General features: G+C 31.3%; 2 protein-coding genes across 2 annotated transcripts; one reads left to right on the top strand and one right to left on the bottom strand.

The window, feature by feature from the left end:
* Window positions 1-5,712: 5,712 nt before the first annotated feature.
* On the top strand, window positions 5,713-7,629 carry LOC140877249 (protein SOSEKI 1-like). The gene is made up of 6 exons (XM_073280782.1): window positions 5,713-5,845; window positions 5,964-6,033; window positions 6,155-6,279; window positions 6,527-7,157; window positions 7,257-7,361; window positions 7,458-7,629. Exons 1-6 carry the CDS (start codon window positions 5,716-5,718, stop codon window positions 7,627-7,629), a joined length of 1,233 nt encoding a protein of 410 aa, XP_073136883.1. The 5' UTR covers window positions 5,713-5,715.
* Window positions 7,630-14,734: 7,105 nt separating this feature from the next.
* On the bottom strand, window positions 14,735-17,021 carry LOC140885532 (transcription factor GTE10-like). The gene is made up of 5 exons (XM_073292517.1): window positions 16,979-17,021; window positions 16,080-16,153; window positions 15,292-15,383; window positions 15,060-15,197; window positions 14,735-14,965 (listed from the first exon to the last, which is right to left on the bottom strand). Exons 2-5 carry the CDS (start codon window positions 16,132-16,134, stop codon window positions 14,894-14,896), a joined length of 357 nt encoding a protein of 118 aa, XP_073148618.1. The 5' UTR covers window positions 16,135-16,153; window positions 16,979-17,021; the 3' UTR covers window positions 14,735-14,893.
* Between the last annotated feature and the right edge of the window lie 1,318 nt (window positions 17,022-18,339).

The following is an 18,339-nucleotide window of genomic DNA, read 5'->3' as shown; positions in this document are numbered from 1 at the left end:
CAGAAATAAAAATATTTCAGTGAAAAGCAAACATAAAGAATCTTAGAAAACTTTAATTAAACTAGCTAGTCTCCATATATATTTTAGGATTATGGAAGCCTTAATAATGTAATATCCATCATTTTAGCGTCGCTTCTCCGTTATGTCGTATACAACAATTTTCTTGACCAAACCTTCAAAATTAAAAGGTATTGTTCCTTTCGAAAAAAAAAAAAAAAAACTTCAAAACTAAAGAACACACAAATATAGATAATATATGCGTACGTAACTAAGCATCCACTTTAACTATTATAATCTCCTCCATGCATCACGTTTTATGCATATACACACAGACACACGCACGGGCGAACATGAAGTAATTTCCAAGAAATATGCACGCACACACACACACGTGCACGAACGCACGCGCACACGCGCACGGGTGAACACAAAATAATTTCTAAGTAATACTTACGTCAGGGTAATATTGAGAGGCGTCAGGAAAAATATATTGAAAAAATGATTTTTTGGTTCATTAACTTGTCCATTTTTTGGTTTTGGTCCATTAATTTTTCAAAGTTTGGTTTTTGTACATAGAATTTTAATTTTCGGTTATTTTGGTTCAATCGCTGACGTGACGGCTTTACATGTCAGCATACCACATCATCATTTTTCGATGTCACATCAGTATATTTCCCGGTGCCACGTCAGCAATTGGACTAAAATTGCCGAAAAACTAAAAGTTAATGTATCAAAACCAAACTTTGAAAAATTAATGGACCAAAACAAAAAAATAGACAAGTTAATGAAATAAGAAAACTATTTTCCCAAAATATATTATTCAGTTAAGTGTGAATATTGAATTCAGTTGAAATTTAAATCAGTATTCATATAAGTCCAAAAGAAGGGATTTTCCTCGAGTTGAAGTTAAAAAAAACTTATCTCCGATCAACTGTATTACGAGAAGATTTAGTATATTATTTCTATCATCTAACAAAAGAAAAATATATATGGTTGAGCATATTGATAATGCTAACTCTACTTTTGTCACCAATACTGGTCAGACCATTGGCGTACCCAGGATTTTCAACCAGGAGGGGCGAATTCAATAAATTAAAAAAAATATTACACCACAAAGTATATAATAAAAAGTCATATATTAACTTCATATGATTTTACAATACACTCCGAAATTTCATAGTTTGAAAATGTTGAATAATAATTTCAATATCAACTGTATCAAACACATCACGCTCAATATATGGTATCAACCCATCATCTAACATATCATCTCCCAACCGATTACGAGATGATATATTGATTATTTTTATTGTTGAAAACACTCTCTCTACGGTAGCAGTTGCAACAAGTAAGAACAATGTTAACTTTAAAAGTAAATATCCCAAATGATATAATCGATCTTTATTCGATTGGAACATCATTTGAGCAAGCTCGCTAACCCAACCCCCCCCCCCCCCAGCCTTAGAGAACTGATTGTTACTTCGCATGTCAAAAATAAAGTTATGAAGTTGATACTCAAGATGCATTAAATACATCAAGAAGAAATCAGGTGGATAAAATTGAGTAAACTGAATCAAATTTCTCATGTCACATTCAAGCATAAAAGACATTTCATTTTTCAAAAACAAATATGAGTCAGTACAAAGCATACTGTCAAATCTATTATAGTCTAAAATAAATTTATTCTTATCTTATTCATCAAATATCATTCTAATCAATATAAAATTAAATCAACGTACATTCTAAAATATATATTATATATAGAACTAAGTTTTTTAAAAAAAATTCAAAGGGGCGGTCGCAAATTTAAATTTATATTTAAAATATATATTATTTATATAGTACTAAAAAATTTTATAATTTCAGGGGAGGGGGGGGGGGGGGGAAGTCGCACCCTTTCGGGACCATGTAGGTCCGCCACTGGGTCAGACGATTATTATTTCAAAAACTTTTATAAGATTATTTTACAAGCTAATTTTATGAGATGAATATCTTATTTGCATCACCCATTTAAAAATATTATCATTATATTTTGATAAAATCAATAATTTTAATTGTAAAGATATGTATGGTTGACCCGTCTCACGGATAAAGATCCATAAGACTGTCTCATAAATTAAAATAATACCTATTTATTACTCCCTCCGTCCCAATTATGTAGTCCACGTTTTCTTTTTTGTTTGTCTCAAATATATAGTCATGTATCATATTTAGTAATATTTTTTTTACACTCCTTTACAAATATATCCCGTTTAGCTACACCTTAAAAATTGTGCAATTATTTTTTAATACATTAAATATGGATAAAATAGGGAAGTTTGTATAAAATTTATTTTCTCAATGATTTTTCTTAATCTGTGTGAAAAAAAAATGACTATATAATCGGGACGGAGGAAATATTGTTTAAGTGATCAATTGGAATATTTTAACCTTACAATTTTGACTAAATTACAGACATTTCGAATATTAATATATGGTATTATCTTTTATACGTGTCTAGTACACCATATAGCTAGCTAGGTTACTTTAATGAACTCTAATCAGTTAAATAAAATTTTAACGCAACATACAGTTGGTACCTAACTTATATGATATGTCTATATCTAATATATATAACAGCTATATATAAATACTCTCTTCTCTGTATGAAGAGGCCAGATTAAACAAATGTAACAATCTTTCACCTCTGTGTGGTATGTATCATCAGAATTCATATTATATATATATATATATATATATATTCATTTTTTCAATATGATTTTAAAATATAGTAATTGTTTGCCCCGAACCTATCCGTAATTTTCGATCATGCTCCTGTATATATATATATCATGTACATATAAATTATGTATTCATGCATGGAATATGTTTTCAGTGTTTCTTGATCAGCATCGGAATCCATGGAAGACAGAGCTTTTGAAAAGTATCAACACACGATGAAGAGGTTAGCATGTTAATTATATATACAAGCAACCATGCATATATATATATATTGCTCATAAACATTTTTTTTTGTTAAAAAAATGTTTAAATCATATCTATCTGAGTTATATTTGAAATACAACACTTGCATTTAATTATTTGGCGAAAGATATATTACTTCCAATTAAGCTCAGAAGTTTGAAGTTAAATTAATGTTGCTTTTGAATAAATTTTGTATATATAGCTTAATTTATACCCATTTAAAATGATTTTTGATTAAAGTCTTTTATTATTGATTTAAAATTAATGAATATTTTTTGAAAGGAAATTAATGAATATTTTTTTGTGTACTTAAAAGAATCTAAATTATTCATTAGTGCACTGAAAACTCACTCATTCAGAACTATCATCCCATGCATGTGCGATTAATGTCAACAATTTTTTTTTTTCATAGGAATTAATTCATTTATTTCGTAATATTATAAGTATATTTTATTTATGTAATTCTTGAAAAAGTGATAAAAATGATAAATTACTTATGTATTTTTGTTTCATAGAAATGATAGCTAGTGAATATAATATTTGATTTGATTGATATATTATAGTTTATTTGATTTGATTGATTAAATTTTATATAAAAATGATAAATTACCATTTTATCCTTTTAAAAATAAAAATATATAAATAATATTATTTATAATGGGTAATGATTGATATATGTAAGATAAATAATTAATGATTTGATTGATGTAAAAATATAATTAATAGATGAATAAATAATATGATGAGAAGAACAAAAGATTAGCCAGTATAATTTTATACATGAATTATTAATAATGGTACCAAACGGAACCATAGAGTAAAATGAGGAAATATATATCCTCTACAATATACAACACGGTGTTGTGCATTATAGTCTGAAGAGCGGCTGGATCATGTGAACTCCACATGAGGTCAACTTGATCTAACGACGGTGCAGTGAACAATACCAAATCCAAAACCAAAATATTTATGAGAATAATATTTCTATATAATACGTACGAACATAATTTTTTTTTGATATATTACAATGGAAAAATAAATTGTGCAGATAAATAGAACGACAACAAATTTAATCTTATATAATTAACAATTCGTATTTGAAAAGATATTGTTATCAATTATGAAATAACCGTGTCATTTTGAAATTATGGTACTCTTCTCCTTGTGTTATTATACATTTAGGTTTCCTTATTTTATTATTTATTATTATTATTATTATATATCAACTGTGTGACTCATATGACTGACATTTGTACGCATGTAAATTTTTATATATTTTATCTTGTAAATCCGTCAAGTTTTAAACTAATCTTCTAAATTTTAAAAAGAGAGTATTGCGTCACCCCAATCGTAAGTGGTATTGAAAATGTTAATGTGACATCGAAACAACTGAAGTTTTCAGTGTTGTATTAGTTTTCGACGAATTAATTGGACCAAAATTTTAAAAAATAAATAAATGAAAAATACCAAATTTTAACTAATTAGAGAACCAAAATCCGAAATATAGTTCAAATTAGAAGACCATTTTAGTATTTTTCTCTTTAGAATAACTATTTGTTGTTTGTTTGTTTTAACCTAACTATTTAAAACGTCACAATAAATATTAATAAAATGAGCAGTCCCCCAAATCCTCATTGAACTATAATCGACCTCAATTTGTTTATGTGACAAGGTATGTGAGATTCTACGTACCTGTACAGACCTCAATGCAGATTTAATGATTGAAATTTATCAATACATGTGAAGTCTACTATTTTTTAGTGGACCTTACAAATATTGATATATCTCCACTTTTAAATATATCATTGAGATATTATTTGTAAAAAGTACGATGAAATTATGCATGTGACGATTGCCCCAATGAATTTGATTTATGAATAAGTATTCGATTTGAGGAATAATTTGAACCTTTGGATTTCATTAATCACAAGTACTTACTAGCACAAGTGCGCAATTTGATAGAGATTGATTTTCGAAATCCACTTGAATTTAATTCATCCAAATAAATCGAACGAGCTTGATATCATGGATTTCAAATTAATCAATTCAAACACATGAACTTTAGTCTATTTCCGAAAAATTTTAACAACCTTATCTATGCATACATATATTAGTTTAATGTTTTTGTTGCCTATATATCTTTTAATTAGTATCCGGCTTCAAAGATGGCCTTGAAAAAAAAAAAAGTTACTTTTTGTGCAAGAAAGTTTCATCGCACGGGCATGCATATTATCCAAAAAAAAATTAGTTAAGCAGCGAATATTTAATATTTTTTAAAATATAAAAATTTATACTTCAAAAACAATTTACAAAATTTAAGAAATTTTACATCAACCTACACACATATTCCACATATAGACAATATATCTCAATATCTCGGGAAATCGGATCAAAATACAGCTTCTTGCGGGAGACCAAGTTCTCCCTTTTTATAGCCTAAAATACTCACATACTTTCCATTTTTAATATGTGTTTTTTTCCTACCAAATATATACATATATATCATGTTGAGGCGGCATATATGTTAGAGATGCAAGCCGGCAGCATAGAACAAATAAGCTCTTTCTTGGATTGATCTTTTTGTTCTTATTTTCATCCGTTATACTGTAAATTCATTAGTTAAAAATAATCGGATTCTATGCTTTATTTTGGTAGCTTTTAAGACAGCATTCAACGGGCCATGAGCTCGGGGCGTGACGTTCTATTATTCTCGATATATAAGTAGTGCAAAGTTTGTTTGACAGAAGATCAATGGAGGCAAAGAGTGGCGCAGAAGTGAGGAGACTTCATATCGTGTACTTCCTCAGTGGAAAGGGCGGAATCGAGCACCCTCATCTCATTCGTGTTGTTCATCTTTGCCGAAATGGCGTGAGATTACGAGGTTAGTGCATTTTGAAGGACTGAGGTAGTGAGGTTGCAAACACTAACTAAATCGCCATGTTTCTATGCACGAAATCATGACATATGTTGATTATAAGTATGTAAATTGTATGTACTAGATATCAAAAGATGGTTGAGAGAACTGCGAGGCAGCGACATGCCCGAATCGTATTCTTGGTCATACAAGAGGTATGTCTCTATGTATATATGTATGTTAATGTTGATCAAGGACGGCCATCTTGGCTAGCTCGTTTTGCTGATGTAATTCGAGTCTCTGTATTATTCATCCTTCATCATTTTTCGTCGACAGGAAGTATAGAACGGGCTACGTGTGGCAAGATTTACAGGATGATGATTTAATCACTCCAATATCAGATAATGAATATGTCCTCAAAGGATCAGAGATTGCATCTCCCATGATTAATGATCATACTGGTAAAAATCAGATTTGTATGATCAAATCGGTTTTTGGCATCGATGAAAGATCAATCAAATGAATATAATGTTGATGGGGTACTTGAGGCTATGTTATGTATATATATAATGGGTAAAAAGACAGCTCATGTAGTATAACGATTGGATTATGCACTATATTATAGAGTTATGTGAAAAATTTATAGGGACCTATGACCTATGTATAGCATAGATTTAACATTTTTCTTAGCAGGTCATGTTTCAAAAGTTTTGATCGAAAAAGAACGTTCGTGCCTCGACGAAGATCAAAAGGCCACATCCGAATATCAGTATCAAAATCAGAGTCATTCCTCTGCACACATCTCGACGAAATCGTCGTCGGAGATCGAAGAAGAATATCCGGTTTTTGGCTCAGAAGCATCCACTTTGACAGATGATTCCCTCAGTGCTCTTGAAGCACATAAGAGCACCATCAATAATACAGATGGAATCAAACAAGACAAGCTAGACGAAAAACCGTCTCGCAACGGGAAAATGGACAATATTCCTAAGAAGAGGAGCAACAAAGTTAAGATCATTAATGATGACAAGATCACCAAACATGCTGCTTCAATATCCATTAATGCTGCATCAGCAGCGCAGCCTAATTTCAGCAAAAGCAAGAGCTGCTCACACGGCGCGTCTAGCAATATGTTCCGGAACATGATGTCGTGTGGTGCAATCGACACAGACGATTCAGCCACGGTGACAATCAACAAGAGCCACAGGCCTTTCTTCAACATCTGTTCTACCGACGAGAAAAACGTCCATTCAGCAGAAACACGCAAAGGGGACCGCAAGATCGGGCCGCCTCATCGGATCTATAACACCCCTTGGCATCAACAACAATGGAGTGGCAGGTAACTTATATCTCCAACACCATGTTCCTTCTAATACGCATATATTTTTACCACATGGAAACGACCATTCACCATTTTTTTCTTATCGGGGAACGACAGGAACAACGGGGTACTTAAGGATTCCACGGAGGACAAGGAAGAATCCAAAGGCCACAGCCGGTCCTCTGCTGCAGCTTACAAGCCAATATATGGTCCAAATTGCGCGTAAGCTAGCGAACTACATATCGTCTTTTCCATACATTAAAAGAACTCTATACTTGGTGTTGAATTCGCCTCACGATTCATAATATATGTTGACAGGCAATGTGGTAAGCCATTCAAGCCGGAGAAATTACATGCACATATGAAATCCTGCAAAGGAATGAAAGCCTTATTATCCAAGAATCCCTCTTTTGCTAAGAAGATAGAACATAAATCGTCTGCAGATCATCGAAACGAAGATTCATTTTCGGGTTATTTTCTTACACATTAATCGTTAGAAGCATTTCTTTAGTGGCTTTAATCAGTTAGGAGTACTCATTTTAGTGATAAGAAATCATATGTAGTTAAGAATTAATTCTAAGGTTTATAGATTTACAGCACACATTCCTTCTTACAACTTTCAATCATGGAATAGTAAAATTATGATTTTCTTGACAACACAGTAATTATTGCAAATAAAATCAATGAAATATATTTTAAGAAAATTTTCTTTGGGTAAAGATTTTGGTTAAGTCCGATAATTTTTATTTATTTATTATTTTTAATACTTGGGACCAAATTGCATTTACCATCCCTATAAAATATCTTCCCTAAAAAAAATTCACTATAAAATATTTATAAATTAAATTATTTTCAAACCCCGTGTTTTTAAATTTCAGACGACATGTTATAAACACACAGTTTTAAAAGATCATTAATTTCATGCAAGGGTTGTGTGTTTTTTCTGGGTTTTCTTAAAGAGGCGAAATGCTATATTTGTCCTTAGGATTTATGATGTCTTTCAATTGTATTTATAAGAAATGGAACATGCTATGAATTAATTAATCGAGCCTATCGAGGTCCATACACATAATTTCAAAAAAGCTTGGGTAATTTGCTTTCTTATTTAATTCCTTAATTGTCTATTATCCGTACTATATATATGTTAGTCACATAGGCCTTTAGTAATTGTATGATCTTCATGACAGGTACAATTACATATTTTATTTTCATTTTTGGGATTAAATGAATTTTAAAATATTATATAATATAAATTGAATAAAGAGCACACTATTAATATTGATCACACCGACAAGGGATATATATATATATATATATATATATATATATATATATATATATATATATATATATATATATATATATATATGTGTGTGTGTGTGTGTGTACTATGTGTGTGCGCGCGCGCGTGTAAATGTGCAACGAGATATAGGACATTGATATTATCAATAAAAAAAATTTTAATTATTTTAGGCGACATATAATATAAACAGTGATATGAGAGACCGATGTACATAGAGATGTAAACGAGTTGAGCTTAACCGAACTCATGAGCTGAGAACGAGTATATGCAAGACTCTCGAACTTAGTCAAGCTTTTATCAAACCTATAGACGATATAAATTATAGATTGAATATTCATTAAAAACAAAAATTTATATATATTAGACAAAAATATAATATAGTTATTAAAATTTGTAATTTTATTCTTATAAATAAATTTCTGCTTATAATATTCTTTTTTAAGAAAATCAACAGAATGGGATTGATGAGTTTTATCTTCATTCTCAATTAGTTACAACATCGTACTTATAATATAGGGAAAATTGCATATATCACCCTTGTGAAATCTCGGATTTGCTGATAACCCCCTATGAAATTTTTTTAAGCTAATAACCTCCTGTGATTCTAGATTTGTAGCATATACACCCTTTTCAGCTAAAAAATGACGAAAATACCCCTACATAAAATAAATGATAAATTAAAGAGTTCTTAAAAGTCAAGGGTAATTTCGTCATTTTTTTAATCAAAATGGGTGTGCATGCTATAAATCTAGAATCACAGGGGGTTATTAGCTTAAAAAAATTTCATAGGGGGTTATCAGCAAACCCGAGATTTCACAAAGGTGATATATGCAATTTTCCCTATAATATATTATAAATCATAAAATAAATAGAGATGAACTATTGTTAAATATGTTAAGTGTTTTTTTTTATTTTTTAGTAACATTTATTTTGGTACATAAACTATTGATAAAATGTCAAATTAGTATATGAACATTGATATATGATCAAAATCAAATTCAATTTTTCATTTAATTTAAATTGATTTTAATTTTAATATTGTTATTAAATTCAAATAAATAGATATTTCATTTTTAAAAAATTATTTCATTGATATTAAATTCAACTAGATAGATATTTCGGTTTTTAATATTATTTTATTGAATAAAATTGTAAAAAAAATTAAATATTTACAACACTATAAAAATAAAATTTTATATCATGCATTCGAAAAAATATTTAACATACATAAAATTTGAATATCATAAATATTTAAAAGACACACGCATACCTATATATATATATCGTTGAAAAAATCGATAACCTATAAAGGTCGGAGCAACAACACAACATCACATTAATCTTGCTTATTGTCACGTACAGTTTCTTTTTTTTAATGAAAACAGAAAATAAAAATAAATTGTAAATTTTAAAATTTAAAAAATACATAAAATAAGTTGTTTTTTTAAAAAAATATTTACAAAAACACAATAGATATATCAAATTTATAAAGTGGGTGACATTTTTTTAAATAAAAATTAAAAATCAAATGTCACACAGTTAGTGTGATTTTGGTAAATAATAAAACATTTGATATATATATATATGTATATATATATGTGTGTGTGTGTGTGTTTGTATTAATTAATATTTTCTTACAACCATCTATTTTTTATAATATAAAATTTGAATAAATGTAAATTTATGCAATCAACAAAATAATTTTGAAAAATAAAATATGTATCTATTTGAATTAACAAAAATATTAAACTTTAAAATAAATTAAGTAAATAGTAAAATTAACTTTATAATCAATGTTTTCATAACTGGACCGATGATCGAACCGGTCTACCTTGAAAAAACGGTCCAACCGATTTGATCGGAAAATTGTTTATATAATTTAATATAATTAATAATATATTTTAAATTTTAAAAACCTAAAAGATGTATATAAATAGACAAAAAAAATATATCCTCGTTTGAAAAATAAATAACAATATAAATATATTCAAAATATTAATTATAGTTATATATATTTTTAAAATAAATTAATTAATTTTAAAAATTCTTATAACACTTAAATAATATTTTTAACAATGTAAAATTTCAAATAATCATATATATAATAAAATATTGAATTAAGGTTTTAAAATAAAAAACAATTTTTTAAAAATAAAATAAAAAGATTCAAAATACCGGTTGAACCGGTTCTTGACTGGTTCTAAGCGGTTCAACCGTTAAAACAATTTTTGGGAGTGTTTCGGACCGAACCAGTGACCGGTTCCCGATCGAACCAGCAAGTCTGGTTCGGTTTTGAAAACACTGTTTATAACTCGATAAAAATCAATTGAACCATTTTAATAGCTTATGTATCAATTTCACATCCTATCACTAGTTTGTGTACTAAAATAAATTTTATGTTTTTTTTAGATAAAAAATTAGTGGATCGACAATTTTCCGACCCACCAAATTAGTTATTAGATGGTTTAACAATTAAAAAGGTTTTTGGGAGTGTTCCGGACCGGACCAATGACGGTTTCCCGACCGAACCGGCCGGTCCAATCCGATTTTGAAAACACTGTTTATAACTTGATAAAAAATCAATAAAACCATTTTCAATATCTTACATATCAATTTCACGGGTTAGTCTATGCTACAGCGGAAGAGTTTATCCCTCTATTTCAATACCATTAGATCACGTCGGACCCTTATATTTTTTTATGGAAATTGACATGTGTGTTGATGATCCAATTGTTGTAATTTGATCACGTCATGGGAAAAAAGTTCTCCAAGTGTAGCATAGAATAATCCCAATTTTTCACATCCTATAACTAGTTTGTGTACTAAAATAAATTTTACATTTTTTTAGATATAAAAATTAGTGGATTGACAATTTTCCGACCCACTAAATAATAGGCCGACTGGCCCACCCCGCCTAATGATTATCATAAGGAGTTGCGGATCGGTCTCCCATTCCTCTTTCGATCGATAACGAAAATTGGCGCCATAATTCTTGTTTTTCAAGTTTTGGGTTTTCCCTTTATTTTCAGGTCTTTTCTCAATTGATTGATAGATACCGAAACACTTTTCGCCCTAATCTTCGTGCTTTATGATATTTGCTTCCATAAATCTCTCCGAACGAAGAGAACAAGAAACCATCACTCGCACAATGAAAAGAACAGATATTCTTCTTATTCATCTTTAATTTTTCGATCTCATATTTTAATTTTAAAATTGCTGGTGTGTTTTTATCCAATGGCTCGGAAGTTCAAAGGATAAAACCTTATACGTCTCTCTTTCTTCTGTTTTCAGAAGGTATTGATTGGTACACAACTATAGTACAAACTCATTTCAGCAGTACTTATCCACTGCCTACTGAAACTCCTAGAATATTCTTAATCTAAATTTTGAATCGACTTCGTTCAAAATTTTACGGATCTCAATACTTGATACTCAAAAATGTGTATAGAGATTGAATCACAATATTGATCCTAAAGATCTAATATATCAACGTGTGTGGGCAAGAGTACCTTTCTGAGTTAGTGCTTGAGAGTATTTCTTGAAAGCAGTAGAACGCTTCTTGTAAGTTTTTTTTTGTCACTCTCTCTTTTTCTTCAAAAAGGCCGATAAGCTTTATATAGATGTTGGTTCCAACGTCCACAAATGGCTATATTTACTCTTCAATTAGTATCCCTGAAACACGGAGTATATGTATCAGTTTTATGTGTTCTTAAAAGGTATGTGCAATAAATACTCATTTAATTCTTAGTACGATGCATTAAATGTGATGTCTTATCATATCAAAACGACTATAACAATATACGAGGTTTGAGCCTTGCTTATTGACTTTGCTTTCTAGTAAGACTACTTGTTCAGATAATGTTTAAAGAAACTGATATGCTAACGTTCTTCTGGTTTTGATCTATTCTACTGGTTCTCTAGACTAAGCATATTTTCTGGAACAACTATAAATGTTTCTACTGGTTCTGTTTTCAGAGTTTATTCTAGGGATGACAATGGGTCGGGTCTAAACCCGGCCCCGCATTGAACCCGACCCGGCGGGGCGGGTTTAGACCCGGCCAAGCGGGTCCACATGCGGGTTCGAGGCGGGTCCCGGGTTTGGCCGGACCCGCCCCGAACCCGCCCCGCCAAAAAAAAATAATAAAAATAAATATAAAATATACATGTATATATATTAATAATATATAATTATATTATTTATATTATATAATCAATATTTTATGTCTAATTTGAGTTTATAATATTTTTAAATTTAAAAAATTTTAATATATTATGATATTTTTAATATGAAAATATATTATTATGATTTTTCTTTTGTTATTAATTATTAATTAAATAAAAAATGATATATTTTAACTTGTAGAAATATTTTTTTGTCCTAAATATTATTAATATAAATTTAAAAAATAAATTTAATGATGATTTGTTAATTTATTTAATTTTTTATTTAATAAAATTTAAAATATATTTAATTTGGCGGATCCAACGGGTCTAACCCGGATTGGACTCGCCGGGTCCATGGGGCGGGCAGGGCGGGTTTCGGGTTTGCCCAAACCCGCCCCGAACCCGCCCCGTTGCTATCCCTAGTTTATTCTATTTTCTAAGTTTGTCTAGGTTTACTGCTACTGGTTCAGCATTCATCACCAAAACTAAATTCATTAATAAACTGTACCCAATATCTCACCACAATTAAACGTACACACCCCGAAAAATGCTATAAATTGGCCTTGGCATCGACTCTCCACCAAAAACATTGACCAAAATGACTTCCCCTTTCTGTTTATCACTGTTTTGTCCCATTTGTCTCTTTCATTTCTCGTTTATACAATCTCTTCATGTGCAAGAACAGTCAACGATCATGGTTTTCTTGATCCAATGTCTCCAAAAAAAGGAAGCAGAAAACCTCATCATCGTTGAACTTTTTCCCAAAGCATGATATGAATCACGGTTCATTGATTGGCGACTCCAAGGGGAGGCCAGTTAAACAGCAGTTAAGCAGCTGCCTAGGATCTCCCTTTGGCCGAGTATCAATTTTTAGTTTATTATTAATATTATTATTATTATTTCTATTTTTAGTTTATATTTTTAATATTATTATTTTTTTCTTATTAAAACTTCGGAGAGTCTCCTAATGATTTAGTTTAAAATTTGAAATAGTGGTCATTGTTTGTACTTTTTCTTAAAACCTCTTTATTCTTTTTTTTTATAAAAAAACTCTCTTTTTCGTTAAATTACTTTGAGTTAGTTGTTCGGTCAACTATATGTTTGTTTTATTGAATATGATTTTTTTTTGTCTAGTTGTGTATTGTGGTTGATGCTTATTTTTTAATTAATAATTGATTTAGTTTTTAGTCTCTAAAAGTCTAGAATCTTGTGATTTGTTTATTCGGCTTTTGGACTGATTTTTACTCTATTTGATTATAAATATTTCTTGCATTGTACCTGTCGAATGAGGATGCACCTTAAAGAATTCCTACGTTTATGCACAAATAGACTATTGGGCACATAGAACTGATGAGTAATCAAAGCAAATTGTCGAAACAATGAATCTTGGCACAGAAAAATACCTGTATTAAGTCGTTACTAACGCCCTCCTCATCGTGTCTATTGCTGAAATCGGTCCCTATTGGCTGATGGACGTATAAAAAAATGGACTCCTACATTTAATGGAAGAATATGTGTTATATAACATGGACATGAAATGGGAAATTGAGGATAAAGGTTGAAATCAATGGTTGGTTGTTATGTGAAAGGGGCCGTTTTCGTAGAATAAAGGTATCACAGCACTGCACCCTGGTCCTGCTGTTAGCCATAGAACTACCGGATCTGTTTTGATGTCGTTTCTTGATTCGATGTAATAGTAGAACATCCTGCAAACATTACATCAAGAAGTTAAAGCCATGCCACAGGACAGGTTGCAGGACCCCCGCGGATATAGGGGATGCCTTTTATATCTGAATTCCGTTTGCACAACAAGTATGTACCTTGAATCTTTTGCAGGATGCAGTTAGTAATAACCTGCATGATGACCCAAAAATAAAGGGGAACTTATCGCCGATAAACAGAAATATCAAAAAAATTACGTCAGAGGGAAAATCCCAGAATTGATCATCACCCGACTCATGCATACATCTGAGAATGAAATACTTTGAAATATAGACCGGGACATAGGTTACAAGGTTTTTTTGTCGGTATACATATATTGTATGTAGATTCTTCATTTGAGAGAGTAGTATAAAACAATGTGGTCTTTCGTATTTCACAAATATCAAAAAGAATTTAACGTCACGGAAAAGAAAGAATATCGATTCACAATACTTTCGTATTTTACAAATATGAAAATTTTAACATTGTATACCATATATCTAATATCTATTCTTTGTCTTTGATTTCATCTTTTGGATATAGTCTTCGGCTGACGTCCACTGCTAATCCCAAAAGTAGCTTCTTTTCAACAACCGATCATCTTCTCGAAATCTCTCATGGTCTTCAAGTTTTCATAGATATCAATGGTTTTTTGCATCTACATAAAGAATATTAGTATAAGAATATTAATATTAAGAAACAAAAACAGGAAGGAAGGAAAGAAAGAAAGAAATAAATTTAAAAAAAAATACCTTATTCAACTTCTCTCTTGCGGCTTCTCTTTCTTTCTGAAGACGTCTTTTTCGTGTGATAGCTTTAATTTCCGCATCAACCTTCTTATTGTCTCTTTCCTTTTCTTTCTGAATGGTTGCACAGTGGATTTTTAAACCCTACAAATATAAAATGGCATTAAATATCCAACTTAAGCAACAACGGGCTAAAGCAATTAGCAAGTCAGCCAAAGGGTAAAGAATTAAGTCTTACCTGATCTAGGAGTTGTTTAGCTTTGGAGATCGTCTCAGCAAATCGACTTCTCAGCATCACAACATGGAAAGCCCTGTCCGGAGAAGTTTCACCTGTCAATAACTATAGTTAGCTAGCTTACTCAAAACTACTAAAACAGTGTATCGTTCATAAATGAGATGAAAAAGCAAGCCGATGATCTCGACCAAGTCGCAAACACTCGTTCATGAGAAGACGTACAATGAGCAAAAACAGTCTAGATCAACATAAAGTCATTAATTCTCTGGACCAACAATCTCGAACACTCGTCTTATTTACAATTTTAGAATCACTCTAATGATTGGGATGTACGGAAGATTTTTTTGAAAGGCATGTCTAAAACAAAAAAAAATATGTACAGACGACAGATGTATCAATTACCAAAACATACAGAGTGGGTGAAACGATTTGATCGTGACTGATCCACATAAGCTTTTCTGCGACTGCATATTCTTTGTGGTTCTAACCGACTTGGTTGCGTGCCTTCGACTACCAAGTTGGTCACGTTACCGATGATGTAAGACATCAAGCCGAGATTCAAGAGCATGCAGAGGATGGCGAAAAGCATTTCTAATGAGTTGACAGCATGGACATCCACCATAGCCAACTGTGGTCATTCTGGTGATGCATGGACCAATATATCTAATGCGAAGGCTTCAGTTCTTGAGATTTGGATTGGAAGATCCAATCCATGTGTTTTCTTTGTGTGGATATCTGTCCGCTAACAAGTAGGCCACACATGCAGCACAATGAACTAACGGAAGTGTTACCTTCTTTGTACTCTGGAGCAAGCCTTGAAGGCAGGAGCATGCATTCCTTGTCCATTTCGTAAATCACCCAAAGCCTAACATACAAATATATATGACTTCATTATTCCTTATAGAGATTGAATGTCAACCAGATAATAAATGGTAATGATACATCCCATTAAGCAGTTACAAATAATAGAGAAAATCATCAAATTAACATCCTATGTCTAACAAGATATAGTTGCATTAAAATATAAAATCTATATATATTACAATGAGTGAATTGACATTGAATTTCATGTAGATTATATTATTGCTAACTCAAAGATAAATGGGGCTGCCGGCATTCATTATCCTCATTTGTTTTCTAGAGTAGTAAAAAAAAGTTATGCAAGTTTCAAATTAGGGGACTCGTCAAGCACGGAAAACATTTTGAACACATTTTTTTAATCTGAAAATTTGTAGGTTTAACTGTCAAAATGAGGTGTCTAAATTGTTATGTAATACCACATAAAAAGATAAATTTCGACATATGTGAGGTTTAGAGTAACGAGATCCTTAATTTCAAGTAAAAGTAAACTAAATTATGGAAACACGAAATTTTCCAGGTTCGAAAGTAACAACCACAAACTTCTAAGATCTCAACGCTATTATACTCTATCAAAATGTCTGCCGAATGTTTCGCTTTTCCTAGAACAAACAAACAAACAAGTTGGTAATACATGGATGGGATGTAAATTTTAATACTGAATTGTATTTGATCCTAAAGATCTCTCAGCCGGTACGTCGAAACTAAGAAAGTGCCATAAAAAGTCACCAAGAAAGGAAATAATAATATCACAAGAAACCAATAAAAGTGTCGTTTTGAAATATCACAAATCATAAGAAAGTAATAAAGAGTCATTACACGCACGAAATACCTGAAAGAAAATGAAGTAAAACCCAAAACTTGCGAATGTTCCGTTCTCGATTGAAAGAGGAGTGGGAGACCGATCGGCAACTCGTCTGCTAATTATTAGGCGGGGTGGGCCGGTCGGCCCATTATTTGTTGGGCCAAAAAATTGTCCTAAAAATTGCCATAATTTTTTTATTTTTTTTTTGAAAAAAAGTGAAATTTATTTTAGTATACGAACTATTTATAAAATATTAGAATGTGAAATTGATAAGTAAGCTATTGAAAATGGTTTAATTGATTTTTATCAAATAATAAACAGTGTTTTCAAAACCGAACCATACCGGCCGGTTCGACTAGGAACCAGTCACTGGTCCGGTCTGAAACAATCCCAAAAACCATTTTAATGGTTAAACCGCTCAGAATCGGTCAAGAACCGGTTCAACCGGTATTTTGAATTTTTTTATTTTTATTTTTTGAAAAAATCATTTTTAAAACATTAATTTAATATTTGTTGAATCCGATATTTTGGTGATAACAAACAACAACTCATTGTATAGGAATGTGCTGCCAACCATTGTATTTCAGGAATCTACTACAACTTCTACCGGAAGCTTGTCAACCGCCTTTGCTCTCGACCGGCTGAAGTCACAAGCCTATCGACTGGCTATCAAAACCAGCAGAGGATAAATCTATCTACCGGAAGCTTGTCAACCGCCTTTATCTCTCGACCGGTTGAAGTCACAAGCTTATCGACTGGTTATTCAAACCAGCAGAGGACAAATATCTCTACCGGTAGAATGCCAACTGCCTATCTAGATATCTCGAGACAAGTACCTGTGACAAGATGTTCTTTGCAGGATCTTTTATTAAAAGCAGAACCGGCGTTTCAGAAGATTTGTTGACTCCTGCAAATCAAGACAACAGGTTGTACCAAAATGGCAAAAACACAGAATGACTGCAGATAAAGCATTCGACCGTTTATTCCAGTTTTGGACCCTGGAAGTTGTCTGCAGTGTACGATCCTCATGCAGAATCATCAATGCATTTATGAGCATTAAATGTGCATTCAATGCAGCATCAGAACGTTCAAAATAAAGACGTTGATGATTGACCTATATAAAGGGAAGATTGCTCAAAAAGAGAAAAACAACAAGAACAACAACAAGTGATACGAGACAACGAAGAGAGACAAGCAACTCAGAAAAATTTCAATCACTTGACTAATATCAGAAGTCCTCATCTGATATACTTGAGCACACTTACAAGATCATTCATCTGCTGCTCAAATAAACCCTCGCCTACAGTTCACATATCTGATCGTCAAGGATCATCCTAGGGTTTTCAAGCCTCTCGACCGCTCTGCAGTCTGAGAAGCTCAACTCAACT

Source organism: Henckelia pumila, chromosome 2 (assembly GCF_033568475.1).
Source record: "Henckelia pumila isolate YLH828 chromosome 2, ASM3356847v2, whole genome shotgun sequence".
In the NCBI taxonomy this organism is placed as follows: Eukaryota; Viridiplantae; Streptophyta; class Magnoliopsida; order Lamiales; family Gesneriaceae; genus Henckelia; species Henckelia pumila.
The sequence above is the reverse complement of the archived record's forward strand: the minus strand, read 5'-3'. Positions and strand labels throughout refer to the sequence as shown.

Bases quoted from the DNA above. Each gene is read 5' to 3' on its own strand.
- LOC140877249 (XM_073280782.1), top strand. From the start codon at position 5,716: ATGGAGGCAAAGAGTGGCGCAGAAGTGAGGAGACTTCATATCGTGTAC. The intron at 6,034-6,154 runs GTATGTCTCTAT...TTTCGTCGACAG, and splicing joins TATTCTTGGTCATACAAGAG to GAAGTATAGAACGGGCTACG. The intron at 6,280-6,526 runs GTAAAAATCAGA...ATGTTTCAAAAG, and splicing joins CATGATTAATGATCATACTG to TTTTGATCGAAAAAGAACGT.
- LOC140885532 (XM_073292517.1), bottom strand. From the start codon at position 16,134: ATGGACAAGGAATGCATGCTCCTGCCTTCAAGGCTTGCTCCAGAGTAC. The intron at 15,384-16,079 runs GTAACACTTCCG...AGTTATTGACAG, and splicing joins TGCTCCAGAGTACAAAGAAG to GTGAAACTTCTCCGGACAGG. The intron at 15,198-15,291 runs GTAAGACTTAAT...TTATATTTGTAG, and splicing joins CTAAACAACTCCTAGATCAG to GGTTTAAAAATCCACTGTGC.